General features: G+C 45.1%; 1 protein-coding gene across 1 annotated transcript; it reads right to left on the bottom strand.

Moving 5' to 3' along the window:
- Positions 1-12,220: 12,220 nt before the first annotated feature.
- On the bottom strand, positions 12,221-13,048 carry LOC120947792 (uncharacterized). Its single transcript, XM_040363513.1, has one exon. It carries the CDS (start codon positions 13,046-13,048, stop codon positions 12,221-12,223), a length of 828 nt encoding a protein of 275 aa, XP_040219447.1.
- Between the last annotated feature and the right edge of the window lie 5,256 nt (positions 13,049-18,304).

An 18,304-nucleotide genomic window follows, 5' to 3' on the forward strand; every position in this document is an offset into this window, starting at 1 on the left:
ACGATACTGTATCGCCGGAAGCTCCTGGAACAAGTCGCAACGGAGCTGTCGTCCAGTTCGGACGTGTTTTTTGAGCTCGCGACAATCTCAGTTGTAAGAACGATTTCCAGTGAAACACAGTTTGATCGTATTGTGTGTGGTAGTTCCACGCCAATACATGTATAGATGCAAAATTGGTATATGGTGCCGTATAAGGCAGAACGCGGTGTGAAAAAGAAGAGGATAAAGAAACCTCCGAATTATCTCGCCTCTCTGAAAGAGGCATCTCTTTCTCTCTCGAGCGCGAACGAGGAGAGTGCAGCCATGCCTGCGAGGAAGCGTGAAGGAGAGCTGCTGGAAGCTTCACCCATGAATTCGAAGAAGAAGGGTGCGGTGATTATTACGCCGGCTTTTGCCGACGACGGAGCTGTTAATACAGCAATGGATGGTGCTGTTGCACCAAATACTGCGGGAGAACAAATCACTCGCAAAGAAAAAATCCCACCCATTGTGGTGTCTGGATTAAATGAAGAAAATTATGCTTCTCTTTGTTCGGCTACACAGAAGGGAACCATAAATGCATCCTTCAACTTCACGGCAGGAAACACCTGTCGCATCAATTGTGCCACTAGAGCCGATCATCAGGCGATCAAATTGGAGTTGGCCAAATTTCAACGGGAATATTACTCCCATGACTTTAAGGCAGACAAACCCTATCAAGTTGTGCTGAAAGGACTTCGATTTGGTTCCGAAGACCATGTTTCCGAAATGCTACGGAACCTAGAACTATTGCCATCGCAAGTACGTGAGCTGAAAGTGGGCGAAAGTCGTGGCTTATCATCCAAACTATTTGTTGTCTCCTTCCCAAAAGGCGCTACATCTCTTGAGGAGCTACAAAAAATCTCCCACTTAAACTACACAAATGTAAAATGGGAGCGATTCCAGCCCAAACAATCTGAGGTAATGCAATGCCTAAATTGCCTGCACTTCGGACATGCCTCAAAACATTGCGCCATGACGCCACGTTGTGCGAAATGCGCTGGAAATCACCGGACCCGTCAGTGTGATAAAGAACTGGGTGGTGAACAAACATGTGCAAACTGTCAGGGAAACCACAGTCCTTACAATAGAAATTGCTCAACCAGAATACTTTATCTGCAAAAACGCAACTTGACAGCGTCAACACCAAAGCGCTTTATTCCTGCGCCAATTCCAACCAGATCGTCATGGGAACAACCATTAAACTGGGTTGGACAAAACCACCGTCCTACAGGCCAGCATTTTTGCTCCTGTCCTGGTTGTCCCAACCGGCAGCAACAGGTCAATCGGCCCCAGACACATCAGCAGCCGCAGCAAAAATTCCAACAGCAGCAGCGGCAGCATCAGCAGCAGCAGCAGCAGCAGCAGCAGCAGCAGCAGCAGCAGCAGCAGCAGCAGCAGCAGCAGCAGCAGCAGCAGCAGCAGCAGCAGCAGCAGCAGCAGCAGCAGCAACAGCCGCAGCAGCAACAGCAACGGTCGCAGCAGCAGCAACAACAGCTACAACCGCCCCAGCACCCACAAGGTCAACGAAACCAGCGGCAACAGCGACAACATCAACATCAAGCGCAGCAGCATCAACAACAAGCGCTCTCAGAGGTTGTGACGATGGAAACGGCAGAGCATGGTGAGCTGTTTCAACATCATGACATGAGACAACAGTCCATCGTCTCCACCAGTGGGCCTCATCCAGCTCCAAGAAAGATCCACCGTCAACCAGCACAGGACAAACTGAATGATCTTCGATCTCGACTTGATGCTGAGGGCGAAGAAGAAGTAAAATCGCAATTCAGCGATATTGTCCGCCTGTGGGTGGAATTTAAGCGCATCTCGAAGCTGTGCCCACCAGATCAAATTCTTATGAAAATGGTCGAATTCATCACGAGCCATCTTTAAGATGATCAAGTGCGCAACATGGAATGCTTGCTCTGTCCTACCTAAACGATTAGAGCTAATAGACTTCCTCCGAAATGAGGCTGTCGACTTGCTTGCGCTGACAGAAACGCATCTGAAACCAGAAAAATCCTTCTTTCTGCCAGAGCATACAGTAGTACGCCTTGACCGCCTGGATCAAACTAAAGGAGGAGTGTTGATTGCTATACGTCGATCTTTAGCATTCAAAACACTCTCCCTACCTGACACACAGCTTATTGAGGCAGTTGGGATTCAAGTGCCATCAGCTGAGGGCAACATTGATTTCATCTCAGTCTACTGCCCGAAGCAGGCTCGCGACGCTGATGGTTCAACACAAATGCTGCAACGTGATCTCCGTATCCTCACACGTAGATCAGCTAGATTCATCATAGCTGGAGATCTGAACGCGCGTCATCAGGAATGGGGCAACGTCCGCTCCAACAAAAACGGGCGGCTATTGTGGGAGGACTCACAGGTGGGGTCCTACACTGTGGCTTTCCCATTTCGTCCGACGTACCACACAGGTAATTCCAGTTCAACGATAGATATATTTTTGACAAATATATCCAACCGCATTGATGTTCCGACCACTATCACGGGACTTTCATCTGATCACCTACCGGTGACGATGGGCATCAGTGCTTCGGGGTCACAAATCAGACGACAGCAGCGAAATTATCGGGAAGCGGACTGGCTTCGTTTTGAACACCACATGGGGGAGCACATCGATGCCTCCCCCTCTCTCGTTACGGTTGAGGATATCGACGCAGCAATCTCCAGCATCGTTGATTGTATGAGGGAGGCCGAGATACGCGCGGTCCCCTTGGTACACATCCGAGATAAAGTTCTAGAACTGGATGCGGTGACAAAGCGTTTTATACGCGTTAAAAACTCTTTCAGGCGTAGGTTTCAAAGAACAGGAGATAAGGCCTTCTACTCTGCATTCCGACAAGCAGCTAAACTGGTTGAGGCCAGACTCATTGAAGTTAGGAACAACCAGTTTGCGAACAGGGTACGTACCTTCCCAAAATGCTCGAGGCCCTTCTGGCGTATGACAAAGGTTTTGAAAGAAAAAAGGAAGCCCATCCCTATTCTTAAAAACACTTCTACTTCCGCTTTCACTCCTAGTGAAAAAGCTGAAACTTTAGCTTCTCATTTCGCGCTAGCCCACAGGCTTAGTGATCCACTCACAAGCCCGTTTGAGGATGCTGTTCATTCTAGCATCAGGGAGTTAAGTTCTGTACCTGTGGATACCACAGAGATTGACCGTGTCACCTGCGGGGAAGTTCTAAAAACCATTAAATACAGTGTTAGCTACAAGGCTCCGGGACCGGATGGCATATTCAATGTTATGCTCAAACACGTTAGTTACAGCACTGCCATCTTGCTTACTAGGGTGTTTAACAGGTGCCTTGAATTGGGATATTTTCCAAAAGTGTGGAAACTTGCTAAAGTAGTGCCAGTGCTGAAACCTGGAAAGGACCCATGCTCGGGATCGAGTTATCGTCCTATTTCTTTATTGAGTGCCATTAGCAAAATATTTGAAAGGATAATTCACACGAGGTTGGAGACCCACGTGTCTGCTAACAACATCCTACCGGACGTACAGTTTGGGTTCAGGAGGCAGCGGTCGGCTGCCATGCAGTTACAGCGAGTGATGCAGATTGTTAGCAATGCCAAAACAAGTGGAAAATCCACTGGCATAGCCCTTCTAGACGTGGAGAAGGCGTTCGATAGCGTTTGGCATAATGGTCTAATTTACAAACTCAGACTGCAGGGTTTTCCTTCCTACTTGGTTCATTTAGTCCAAAGCTACCTCAGTGAACGAACATCGGCTGTTTACGTGAATTCGGAAAAATCCGAATCATATTCCAACTGTGCGGGTGTACCACAGGGGAGTGTTATCGGTCCTCTGTTGTACAATTGCTACACGGCCGATGTTCCTTCACTGAGGTCAGGCACGGATCTGGCCTTGTACGCGGATGACACTGCCATCTTGTGCTCAAGCAGGACCTTACGACACGTTGGTACCGGACTTCAGAGAGGCCTTGACACGTTTGTCAAGTATCTGAACGACTGGAAAATTAACATAAACTCCAACAAAACTCAAATGCTATTAGTCCCATACAGAACTGGCACTAGAACTTCCACAATAGAGCGTAAGGCTGGAAATATTAAAATGGGTCCCATTAACATTCCATGGACAAGCACCGCACGATATCTAGGTGTAGTTTTTGATCAGCGGCTCTGTTTTAAACATCATGTCCAAAACATCAAAGTCAAGGCAACCTGGATGCTAAAGAGTCTATACCCTCTCATCAAGCGCAAATCAAGTTTGTCACTGGAAAACAAAAAGATTATTTACAGTCAGATTGTTTTGCCATCGATAACCTATGCATGTAACGTTTGGCATAAATGTTCAAATTCCAATTTTAAATCGTTACAAACCATTCAAAACAGGTTTTTGAAATTGATAATGAACTTTCCAAATCGGTACCCCACCACAGATCTGCATGCACAAACTGGTTTGCCCATTTTAACGGAGAAGATCCAGGATATCCTAGATCGACTTCGACAGACCTGTATAAATTCGGATTCGGATAGTATAAGGAACTTATTTTAGTACTCTAGTTCGCAATTAAGTTAGGTTAAGCTAGGGTAGTTAGTGTAGTAAGCTTTTGTAAATATTCTTCTCCTATCAATTTCATTATGGATTTTATCCTCACAGTAGCTAAACGCTTCATTTACATAGCCACTCTGTGCTGTTATTAAGGAAAACATTCATTTTCTTCCTCAAACAAAAGAAAAGCTTGAGCTGTAAGTTCAAACCCCTAGCGTAAACACCACCAGGCAGGAAACCTAGTTAAGATTTCGTCAACTGAACTGAATCAATCGATGTATTCTAGTGTATGAATAAACACAATCATTTTTTGCTCTTTAAAAAAAAAAAAAAAAAAAAAAAGGAAGCTCCTGGAAGTAATTCAAATTCAATGAAGTGAAGTGTCAATTGACTGAGTCGGTAAACTTAGCTGATTTATGGTGTGATCGGCCGCTATAGAGTAGCGCCGCTCACCGCCCCTGGCCGATATCTCCAGCTGCACACGTTGCGATGATTCCTCTCTCCTGCAGTAATTGCCAGTCCAGCATAGCTCTAGAGGATCACGAACACCTTCAAGTCCTAAGTGTTGGACTAGCGACGTTTCCACCAGTGTCAGAGAAGATCCTTCATCTAAGAAAGCATACGTGTCGATACTGCGTTGGCCATGATAAACAGTCACCGGAATTATTCGAAATAGCGTCGTCGTCGATTTCTCTACGTGAGCATAACACTGCGCACTTGACGTGGAAGCGGATGGTTCTTGATGGAGCAGTGTATGATGCCGAATACCGCATCCCACCACTCTACAGACGAACGTAGATTTGCATGGTCTCGTTCCATGACTGCCCAGGCAATTCGCGCAAAGTTGGAACCTACTGACTGTAGCATGACGATCTGTAACCGTCATGGCTCTGAAGACCCCACATTGACGGACGCGATGCATTGGATCTTCACATACATAGCACTTCACACTCGTTCGCGATGGTGTAGCTTGTGCATGATGAGAATTTTGGCCGTTCGTGTTTATTCTACTTGCGGATTCAACCGCATTAGACACGTGCAGGAAGGATGACCTCGAATGTTTCTTGGTGGCGCACGAAGAGCCTCTACATTAGCAGGAACTGTTAATTCACAACAGTCTTCAGTCAGCTCTTCCATGAAAGCGCAAAATTCCTTTAGCGTTGGTTTAACGAAGTTCCTTTTGAATCGCAGCCACTCCAAGGCTCTGTTGGCCGGCAGTTTTCTTGTGAGAATAGTAAGAAGAAAGTAACGCGTATCCAAGGAATGACAATCGATGGTGGTATTGTTCTCCATCTTCCGTGAGTCAAAACTTGTACGAGTGTGTGTGCGTACGAGTCATATATATGCGCGTGTGTGTCGTACGTGCTTGTGTGTATATTTATATAGATATATAATTACAAGTGGCACGTAGGGTTCAATTGTAATGAACAAATGCGTACTATCATATCACATGAACGATAGGAGAAAAAAAAAAGCGGAACAAAAAAGCCCACACAGTCACACATAGCATCTTGATATCGTAGAGAAACGGCGTTGATTTCGATTATCCGTGTTTTCCGCCGCGCTTAAGGCGGCGCTCTACCAGCAATCGAACACGACATCCGACACGAACAAACCCATATAATCATATGGAGGTGCACTGTCAGACACAAATCAACAAACAAGACAAACATGTCATATACCATACATTTTCACGTTCGATGTCGTGTTCCATTGGTGCTTAACCGTAGAGTTAAATCAAACCAACAAGAATTGAACCAAAAGTTATGGGGTTTTAAAGTTGACAACTTAAAGGTTAACAAGAGCCGCACACGTAAGAAACAAAATCCTTAAGAGTTGGGCTTACTACCAGTGAGCTGGGAGGGTTCGAGCAGTGCACAAAATTAGGATTACTTAGTGACATAATTTCTGATTTTTGCGTGTTTGCTATTTAAGGTTAGAGGATGTGCTAAGTGGAATATTTTTTCATAGATTTTTATCCTCATGAAATTGTAGGTGGTATTTTTTAAAGGACCATAGATGTGTCAATTATTACTTGCATTCCGTTTTTATCCTTATTTATATTTTTTACCATTTCCAAGTTTATGAATTATGAAATAATAATGTATAAACAAATAAATAAATTAAAATAATTTAAAATTGTAATAATTATAATTGTAATATTATAATTAAATCAATACAATAATAAATAAATAACTTTAGATTCACCCAATATTGGACACTTATCATACCTCAATATTGCTAGAAAATCTAGTAAAGTACAACGTTGAAATATTATACTCACTTAAATCAAGTAGCCGAACTTAGTAACATATAGGGCAAAATATAACATATACATTGCCAATATGATAGGTCCTAAATGAGTGGCACAACTATTCTCAGTGATGATTTTCATCAATTGCGGTGTTTTTTTCTTTAGTGTACTGTTAAACATTGATTAATTCTTCTGTTTTATCCTTGAATAACCGTACGTTAATTATATTTTCAGTAGTAACAATATTTCGCACGCCGAAGCCTTAACTATGTTGAAGGCATTAATGGCAGAGAAGCAGAGAAACCGGTTTCTCGAAGCACAGATAGAAGCGACACAAAAACGGCCCAGCCACAAGAACGGTTGGTTTGAAGAAGATTCTGACGCTCAGTCTCTGGAGCCTCTGCCATGTTTTACTTCAACAACACGTGAGGTTACCCCAAATCCACATGGAGAACTATCAACAATGACGGCAATGTCCTTTGCAACCTTACAAATGTCAAGCTGCATTCCAAATCCAGGAGAAGAGGAAATTGATAGCAGTACGTTTCAAAGATGGAAAGGTCAGTTTGAAGCAGCTATGGATTTTGCTGGAATTTCAGATGAAACCATGAAAATGAATGCATTCAAAATGAAAGCTGGGTCCAAGCTTTTGGACATGTTGCTAATGACACCTTCCGATAGTTCACTTAAAGATGGAAAAGAGTTCCCATATTCAAATGCAATAGAGCGATTGGAAAAATACTACTGTTCGCACGATTATGTATTTTTCCAAAGACAAAAACTCCGATCTTTGGTGCAGAACAAAAACGAATCCGACTCATCTTACGTGAAAAGAGTAATTGAATGCGCAAAAATCTGCAACTATAAAAAAGATCAATTACTGGAGACAGTCGTCGACGTTACATCCACACACGCTACAAACGCAAAGGTGCGAGCAATCGGCAGAAAAGTTCTTCGAAAGAGCGGGTCACTCGTCGATTTTTTAGATCGTGTGCGTGCCTGCGAGATTGAAAGCATAAATGAAGAGACATTCGCTATAAAACATCAACCAAACAAAATAGGAGAAATAGCGGCTGTGTCTTATGGATCTCGCCCAATTGATTCGTACAGAAAAAGATACCAACACAGTAATTCGTATCGGCGGAGCTACTCGACCAGGCAACCGTCCAGCAGTTGGAACAAAGGAGGGTCATCACAACATACAACGGATCGTTTTTCTTCAAATCGTCGCGAGCGTTGTTGGAGATGTTCGGGAAATTATCATTTACCAGAGGATTGCCATGCAGCTAATAAAAGATGCCACAACTGCCAGGTCGTTGGCCACATCGAGAGAGCATGCCGGTTGATCCCGCAACACCTTACAAAACGACGGGCGACGGAAACAACCGAACCAGCCCAGACAACGAAAATTCGGAAAATTGCGGCTATCTCGGATAACAACTGTCTAGATGGGTCGGAACACGAAGAAGGAGTAACGAATTTTAACACCCAGCCTGAGGTCAGATAATTATCTGTTTTTCTATCACTAACACAAATTCTTAACATTCAAGTTAGAGCTCTAACATATCGAACAATACAACCATGAATAACGTTTACATAAACACTTCTTAAAAATATAAAGATATATAAATGGTACAGTGGAACTGTAGCAGTATAAACATACAATTAGTATTTAATTGTTTTCAGCCTTTTAATTGAAGTTTAATCGAATTAATCACTTATTCAATTTTCGATTTAAGAAACATAAATCCAATGAATTGACAGACTTGGAGTCAAACAAAATAAAGGATCGAAGTGTTTTAATAAACACAATGGTACAAAAGGAGTATGACGAATGCTGCGTAGTAGGCTATGTGGCTGGAATGCCGATCAACTTTTTGATCGACTCCGGTGCAGACGTTAACACGATCGACAAGACCAACTTCGACTGCTTGATCGGAAGCAATCTCCAAAGAAACCTACTATACAGTAAAAAAACAGGCACAGATAGACCATTAAAAGCTTACGGTGTACAAGATGAAATTCCGGTAATCGCATCCTTTGTGGCGGAACTATATATTTCCGAGGATCGACCTCGTCTTATGGAAAAATTCTACGTGATACCAAACGCAAGAGCATTGCTAAGCAGAGGCACTGCGATAAGGTATAGCGTATTGCAATTAGGTATGGAAGTACAAGTCCAGAACCGAGCAAGGAGTAACACTATAAATCTTCGGCCGGGTGAAATTTTAGCCGCGTTAAATGCGAGTGAATTCCCTAGATTCAAGGTCGCCCCCGTTATACTAAAATACGATAAGGAATTACCCCCGTCACGGAACGTCTTTACGAGCATACCCCCAGCGTTTAGAAACGAAACAGAAAGACGACTAAAAGACTTACTGTCGGCTGGCATAATAGAGCGCGTAACGGAACAGATGGATAGGTCATTTTGTTCCTCACTATTGGTGGTCCCAAAAGGAAAATCGGATATCCGACTCGTGGTTGACCTCAGAGGCCCGAATAGAAATATAATAAGGACACCATTCAGAATGCCCACACTAGAAGCTATCCTAGCAAAACTCAATGGATCACGCTGGTTTTCGACAATAGACCTAACAAGCGCATTCTTTCACGTTGAGTTGCATGAATCTTGCCGACATTTAACGAACTTTTTCGCTGGAGACGGAACCTATAGGTTCAAGAGACTTCCATTTGGCCTTTGCAACTCTCCGGATATTTTTCAAGAGATACTCGAAACTATCGTACTGGAAGGATGCCAGGGAACCATCAATTATCTGGACGATATATTAGTGTACGGAAAGAGTAAAGAGGATCACGACGAGAATCTGCAAAAAGTTCTCCAGCGTCTGAGTGATCACAACGTCCAGCTTAACACCACTAAATGCATATTTGGGACAAAGGCTGTTAAATTTTTGGGTTTCAACCTATCCGGTGACGGGTGGAGGGTCGAAGACGACAAAAAGAAAGATATAGAAAACGCAGGTAGACCTGAAACGATTGCGGAGGTAAAAAGCTTTCTAGGGTTGATGAACTTTACCGAACGGTTCATTCCCAACAGAGCAGATAAAACTACAAGGCTAAGATCTCTGGCTAAAGCAGATTGCTTTTACTGGGAGAAAGAAGACGAGGACGAATTTAACTACCTTAAAAAGGAAGCCCTAAACTCTATCACAAGACTCGGTTATTTCGATCACAAGGACGTCACTGAACTATTTGTAGATGCATCCCCAGTAGGCATTGGAGCAGTATTAGTTCAATTCTGTAATAGCAGTAAACCACGAATAATTGCATGTGCGTCCAAAGCCCTTACATCCACCGAGCAGAAATACCCTCAAACGCAAAAGGAAGCGCTCGCAATCGTTTGGGGTATTGAAAGATTCTCGTACTACCTCATTAACATTTTCTTTACAATAAGGACTGATTCGGAAGCGAACGAGTTTATTTTTAGTGGTTCACATCGTATGGGGAAACGAGCTATCACACGAGCAGAAGCATGGGCGCTGCGCCTTCTGCCATATCAGTTTAAAATAGATCGAGTTCCTGGACATTGCAACGTTGCCGACGCATTGTCTAGATTAATTCACAGATCACAGATAGACGACCCATTCGACGAAAGTAACGATAAACACGTTCTGTACTCACTGGACGCGGGAAGTATGAGTATCTCGTGGGCCGAAATCCAAGAGGCTTCAGAGAAGGACGAAGAACTTTCCGGAGTAAGATCGGGGATTCGCATTGGAAAATGGCAAAAAAACCTCATACGATACGAGTCAGAGGCAAAAAACCTGAGAGTTCTAGGTCCGTTGGTATTCAAAAATGATTTAGTCGTGCTTCCTTCCGCTCTTCGCCAAACAGCTCTCGAGGCCGCTCATCGGGGTCACATAGGATGTGGAGCAACAAAACGAATATTAAGAGAGTTTTTTTGGTGGCCTAACATGGCAAAAGAAGCTGTTAATTTTGTTAATAGCTGCGAAACATGTATTTCTATTTCGAGAAAGAATCCGCCTATACCATTAGCAAGTCGCGAGCTACCGAACGGACCCTGGGAAATTCTGCAGATTGACTTCTTGTCTCTTCAAGGCTGTGGGACAGGGGAATTCTTGTTAGTTGTCGACACATATTCCCGTTACTTGCAAATTTCGGAAATGAGATCAACAGATGCCAAGAATACTAATTCTGCCTTATTTAAGCTCTTTTTAGTCTGGGGTTTACCCTTGATCATCCAGAGTGATAACGGACCACCATTTCAGAGCACAGAATTTATAGGATGCTGGGAAGATAAAGGAGTGAAAATTCGAAAATCCATTCCCTTGAGTGCTCAGTCAAATGGGTCCATCGAGAGACAGAACCAAGGCATAATTAAGGCGATGGCGGCGGCGAAACAAGAGGGAAGAAATTGGAGATCAGCGATGAACGAATACATACACGTGCATAACACACGAAGGCATCATTCTCGGCTAGGCGTCACCCCATTCGAGCTTCTAGTGGGCTGGCGCTACAGAGGAACTTTCCCTTGTTTATGGGACACTAAGGAAGCATTGGACCGAGTGACGGTACGGGAAGATGACGCGGCAGCAAAACTGGTCAGCAAACAATTCGCCGACGAACACCGAGGCGCAAGAGAGAGACACATCAGTGCAGGCGATCGCGTCGTGGTGGCTATCCCACAAAGAACAAAGACAGATCCAACGTTCACCAGCGAAGAATATACCGTCCTTAATAGGAATGGAGCAAAAGTAGTTCTCGTTAGTGATACAGGCGTAAAGATAGCAAGGAATGTTAACGACGTTAAGCTGAAGGTAGATCGATTCAGGCACTACTCTCAACGTGACTCGGAGGAAGAACAATCGCTAACGGATTCTATACCAATACAAGATACAGATAAGGAGGTTAGAGAACTAGACAGACCAAAAAGGCTCGTGCGGATACCAGATAGATTCAAGGATTCAGTTATGTACAACATCACATAGGTTAGGAGATCGTTTATTTCTAGAATTAAATTGCGTATAACGTCAAAAGTGATATTTTTACTATTTATATAAGTTCCTTAAGATACAATTCATTTTTTTTAAACATAGTTTTAAGCAAACACTTGAAGAGTAGGAAAGGGGAAAGATGTAGGAGTTGAGAGGTGTATAGCAGGAATTAAATATCCAAGCGTCGCGGAAAGGTCAGAAAATAGGAGACGGGAGGAAACAGTATTACCTAACGGGCAGCGCATAGAAATTTGAAATAAGGCGAAAGACGGAGAGAGAGAGAGAGACCAAACAAAAGGAAAGAGACCGAGAGAGAAGCGAGCGAAAACAAAAAAGTGCGGAATCTGACAGGAGGAGTTCAGGAGTCAGTCTTGTGATTAATTGCGTAGAGGAAAGATCGGCAAGTGCAAACGAAAAATAAAATTGAAAAATGAGCGAAAATCACGACATATCCCACAATCGCCTCGCACTCTCACGTTCTTCCGCGGTACTAGTGCAGGGGTTAGGAAGTGCTTTTCGCTCATGGTCACTGGTTAACCAATCAACGACTTGTGATGTTTCACTAACGCTGCGACCACTTCTCTTGCTAACACTGCCATCCTCTATCTGTTGCTTCATCGCTTCGTAATCCGAATTCAATTTCGCGATTCTTTTACTCATTTCAGTTTGAAGCGCTTCGACTTCCAACCTTCGCTCTTTAGCTAAACGTTCTAGCTTCAGTGTCGTTGCCACAGAGCTTTTACTTCTGCGAGAAACGTGCGATTCACTATCCTTTTGGTTGGGGTTTATTTTGCATCGAGAGCTAAAACCTTCGATCAGACTGGACGCCATTCTGTTCTTTTCCACATGCGTCGTATTTGTCGGCGCAGTACCCGTTTCGCTCCTAACGCTTCGCTGAGCCATAACTATGTCCGGAGTTGCGACTAAGGACGCTTTTGATGAGGCTAACTTTTGGACCGCTGGTTTCTGCTGCGAAGGTACTTCTACGGGTTTCTCTAAATGGGTTTTGGATGTATCGCCATTCTGAAATTGGGCCTTCCCACGAGTAGCCCTACTAGGTTTGCCACTCATCTCGTGGCCTTTCACCTGGGCTGCCTCGTCCTTTTCGCCGCTTTCACACCGTTCACACACCCACTTCACGCACTTCACCTCCTTGGAAACACCAGCGCAATCGAAGTGCCACCACTTAGAGCACGCGTCACATAGCACCATATCCAATACCGCGTTTTCGCGGTCACAACCGACACAGTCGAACTTTGGCTTCGGCATTTTTCTGCGTTGAACACTTTCACGAACTTTTAATTTGGTTGTTATTAAAAGAAAAAAATTTTAATTGTAAAAAAACTTGTGGAAGCGATAACAAGACCATTGTACAGCGTGGATTTGAAATTAATTTATTTTAATTGATTCAAAATTATTCACACTTTTTTACAATTTGGGTCTTCACACTTTGATTAATAAATCGCTTCTGTTGCGCATGCCCTTATTTGGTCAAGATTTCTCGCGCGCTCTGCCGATTCCCGATCCTCGACCGTTGTTCTGGCACACGAACCCTGACCGCTTAGAACGATTGTTCTTTCTCTCTCTCGCCCGATCGTCTATCCTGCTTGCGTTTTATAGCAGTGGTGATCGATTGCGCTTAGATCGATTAACGCACCTCTGTTTGTCCCAACCTTTGTACTGTTTATATTTTGGCATGTCAACATATATGTTGAGCCTCGAAAGAAGCGTGGGCGAGTCGATCCGATTGTCAAGAAGTCCCGCGACAAACAGTGTCTGAGCGTTGCAGTTCCGTTGCTTCAGTGTCTCGATGCCAAGCAACGCACAGCGTCCCTCATAGTCAAGTTGGACGCTCCAGGAGCGCAAAGCGAACCGCGTGAATTTGCGCTGGATCGACTCTAAACGAGCTAGGGGGCGAGCAGCTGTAGGCCACCATACTACTGAAGCGTATTCTAGCACTGGCCGCACCAAAGCGCAGTATAGCGTCTTGATGCAGACCAGGTCAGTGATGTCTCGTGCTATTTGTTTTAGTAAGCCGATCAATTCGTTACCCTTAGTAACAACGTGCTTTAGCTGGTCGTGGAAGCTCAACTTTTCGTCAAGGAGCACTCCTAGATCCGTGACACAGCTTTTGCGTAACGTAACGACAACACACTTCTCGACGCACAATTCAAGACCATTCAAAGAGCACCATGACTGGAAGACACTTAGAGTGGCTTGAAGGCGGAGTTGGTCTGACTGGTCACGGATAGGCAGGAACAGCTTCGCGTCGTCTGCATACAGTAGATGGCTGTCAGGAGGGAGCAACCGTGTTACGTCATACAGGAAAATGACAAACAGCAGCGGTCCAAGGTTACTCCCCTGCGGCACCCCCGAAGAAGCATCGATACGGCGCGACGTATGGGGTCCCATCTTCACGCAGTATGTGCCACCAGTAAGATAGGAACGCATCCAGGCCAGCAACTGCACAGGCAGGCCAAGCGTTTCGAGCTTTGCGAGCAGCAAGGCGTGCGGAACGCTATTGAAGTCAGCCTTGATGTCCGTGTAGACTGCGTCGATCTGCGAGCCGGCATCGATGGTCCTGTGGCAGAGGCTAACGAACTCAACCAGGTTGGTGGTGGTTGAACGCTGAGGGACAAATCCATGTTGAGCTGCGCTAATGTAGTTCGAGGCAGCTGCGAGGAGAGGTTCGTACACCAGGAGCTCGAAGAGCTTAGCGCAGGCACAAAGCGATGTAATACCACGGTAATTACATGCATTTGATTTGTCCCCCTTTTTGTGCACTGGAACAAGCCACGAAGTTTTCCAGCCGGCAGGATAGATGCCCGAACGCAGCGAGTCGCAAAAAATCGAGGCCAGGATAGGCGCGATGGTGGTACCACAACGCTTAAGCGTGTAAGCCGGGATCCCGTCAGGCCCTGGAACAAACGAAGGTTTCAGCCTGTCAATCGCTTTCGAGACTGAGTACTCATCGATGATGGGCAAGTTTGGGGCCATAGCATCCACCGGTACGTTTGATAATGCGTCGGCTATCTGTCTCTCATCAGTTACCGCTGGAAGGAAGGTGGCGGCAAAGCGCGAGGAAGAAAAATCACATATAGCAGACGGATTGTTGCCGTTGCGCCCGTTGTAACTGACGGAGCTAGGAAAACCAAAGGATTTCCGACGATTGTTTGCAAAGTTCCACAGTACACGTGAGTTGCCGCGGCAGCGCAAAACCGTACGCCGTACGTGCCCCAGGTAGCGGAACCTGTTATAGTGCCGATAGAGAGAGTGCGCAGTATTATAGTTGCGCAATGCAACGGGACACCTACGCAACAAATAATCGCGATACGCGGTAGCTTTAGCCGTTTTGACCCTGCGCAGCGTTCTGTCACCCCAAGGGGGGCCTCTTTTAGGTCGTTTCACCGGCGTGCATTCATTCAGGGCTTGCAACATGAACCGCTCAAAATCTTTCACAGCGAGGTCAAGAGTGGCGTAACGGGAACAATCGAAGACATTCGCGAACGAGGCGATCATCCGCAGGAGCCTGTTAAAGTCCGTCCGCGCGTAGTCAAGGCGTGGTGTTAGCGCAGGAACGGCTGATTCTTCTCGTGGTAGCGGGATGGCCAACTCAAGCGCAGGGTGATAGGTGTGTAGTAGGTTTGGAGATAGCTATGATCGCCATATAGTATGTTCGGTTTTTGATACGGTCGCCATGTAATCTGATGAGCGTACAACGGTACAACTGATCAACGCGTACCATAGCGGTAGGTCAGTGTTTCACTGACAAGTATCGAGGTTGAATAACACTTTGTCCGAAGCGGACTTTTCGACACTTGATCGTCCAGGCGATCATAGAAACCTTTAGGAGGTTTCCCTTACTGGAAACGTTGGAGTTTAGAGGCCTTACCTTGGGTAGGGGGACATAACTAAACTCTTTAAATGAGAAGTCGATAGATGTTGGATGGGCATAGTCCTATCCTGACAGTCCGAACGAATCTGACTTGCCATGGTCGGAATTGGTTTTATTTATACTCAATGGGCTTCGTACATTTGGTTTTGGAATGTGTTTTTGTCCTAATTAAAGGTTATTGATATGAAGTACAATTCATACATTGTATTGGAGTGAGGTGTCTATCAATTTGTGCCTATGTTGCGCTTTTAGTGTTTTTACAAAGGTTCTGGAAAGTTTCAACTGTTCTAGCCAAGGAACAGGTGCGTTGGTCGATCTTTGCCTACACTACGCTTTTTAGCAATAAGTTGCTATGCGTTCTCTGTTTGTCCACTTTGCCGCAGTAACGCTTGAATTGCTTATGTTGCGCGTTTCGGTTGTTTTCGATAAATGTGTCTCAATTGTTTTTTCTATGAACGGTATGGTCTGGATGTGTTGCTATGGTGTGGATTGATTTGCTGATGTGTTATAATGAATGTGTTGCAATGGTGTGATTTGGCTTTCCGAAGTGTGTTACAATGTGTCTATAGCTGATAGTGTGTATTATAATAAGTTCTGTATAGCAGATATGCTACAGGTGTCAATTGCTAACAGCGGGGTGAGGCAAAGTTCAAGCGGAAGGCAAACTGAAGCAACAGCATTATTTACAAACACCAGGTCTAAGACGTGTCCGCTGGTGTTAAGATGACCATTGATCTGGAAAAGTCCGCTATGATGCATCTCGTCCATAAACAGAGCGGAGAGAGCCGATCGCGTACGTGGCTCATAATGCAGAAATGGCAAATCCGGATCATGTTCAGCGGCTGACCAGGAGACGAGAGGTTGGTTGAAGTCTACTAACAGGAGGAAACCGTCTCCGGGATGTTTAATTGAGCATAATGAGCGAATGCAGTTTTCGATTTCACGGAGCGTGGCAGCATTTGCAGCAAGTCTAGGCGGGAGGTATGCAGCAATGATGAATAGTCGGGAATTGCCTAGTTGTATTACAACACACACTAGCTCAAGCGATGGATAGGTTGTGTGTTCCCGTGACGTCAGAGACTGAGAGCACGCAATCAATACACCTCCACCGCGGGAACATGTACTGTTGTCAACACTACGATCTTATCGGTAGACTCGGATGCTATCGTTAAACAGCAAAGCCGAAGGTAGGCTAGGATCGAGCCAGGATTCCGTAATCACTATTACATCGAAATTGGATTCCAACACCGACAGGCGATCTCATCGACCTTCGTGCGCAGTCCCCGCACGTTTTGATAGTAAACAGAGACAGCAGGAACAAAACAGGTAGGTGTTTGTATAGACTGAACAGAGGTTCGTCTATTCGTGAAAGAAACGTTCCAGTGTGGTCTGTTGTAAGTTGGTGTTGGAAGTGCGGCGAATTAAAAGCAAAAGTGTCAAAGAGTGTTGAATTTGGACCTGTGTCCAAAGCCGTCAAAGAGTGTGGTGTCGTTCAGCCTGTGTTCTCCCAGTTGAGGTGATGTTAGTGTTTGAGCCTGCGATGTTGATGCGTGTGCCGGTGCGTGATAGACAGTGGATGTTGGTGTGCGAGGCATCGATCGGCGATCGATGACAACAGGTGTGCGTGTGAGAGAACGGTGTTTGATGGTGATTGGTGACGATGAGTGTCCATGCTCTCGTTGACGGGTTTGTACAAATTCACGTACACCAATACCGACAGGCCAGGTCGATGGGGCGAGTGCTGCGTCACGAAGGGCGGCCGGTACTCTCACTTTGAAAAAAGCCAGTTTACGCTGTCAATACTGACTCCCTTCCTCAGCAAGCAGTATGCTAGGACGTCATCGGTGGCTAAACGGCGTTTCACAGAAGCGACCACTTGCTCCACAGTGACGGCAGTGGATAAGCGAGATAGTCGGATCCATATTCTGTCTGTGGCCGGCTGGGGAACCGCTGCTCGAAGCGGTGACGATAGCGAATCGGTTCCCATGAGTTCATCCGGTAGCGTAGAAGGGGGTGGGATGCCGACTGTAATGTTAGTGTACGCGCTTGGCGATGACGCTGCATAAATGTTATTTTGACGAATGTTTACATTTTTGGCTAACATGCAACAGTAACAGGAAGCAGTTGGGTAGTAAATTGGACGAGTATTAACTGGATACGTTAGAAAATACACTTAAATATTTTTGGAAAAACGCGGAGCACAGCGATATGCGACCGAGCAGTTAGACGTCAGACGTCAGTCGATCCTTTAACCTTTGTTCGAGCAGCTACGCGAATCGTGCAGATTTGAACTGCGGATCGGATCACATCCGCGCCCGTTGATGTACACATCTCTATCGATCATAAATTAATAAATAGAGGGCGAAAAGGCTTTTTCCCTCTCTTCATCACCAGCAATTTCTTACAACGGCTTCGGTAATTATTAGCAGCAAAAACCAAAGAAAGAAAAGGAAACTTTATCCGAAAACTATTCGCGACGAAACATTGGTGCCGTGACCAGGATTGTGCCGATAGCCTGAATATTCGCAATTTTTTCGATAAAGTGCTAAACACCTTTGCCTTTCACTGCCCGACCGTTACACTGCACTTTACACTACACTCGCGTACACGATAATCGCAGTTTTAGTAAG

Source organism: Anopheles coluzzii, chromosome X (genome assembly GCF_943734685.1).
Source record: "Anopheles coluzzii chromosome X, AcolN3, whole genome shotgun sequence".
NCBI lineage: Eukaryota > Metazoa > Arthropoda > Insecta > Diptera > Culicidae > Anopheles > Anopheles coluzzii.

Excerpts from the sequence above, each read along its gene's own strand:
- LOC120947792 (XM_040363513.1), bottom strand. The coding sequence starts at position 13,048 with ATGCCGAAGCCAAAGTTCGACTGTGTCGGTTGTGACCGCGAAAACGCG.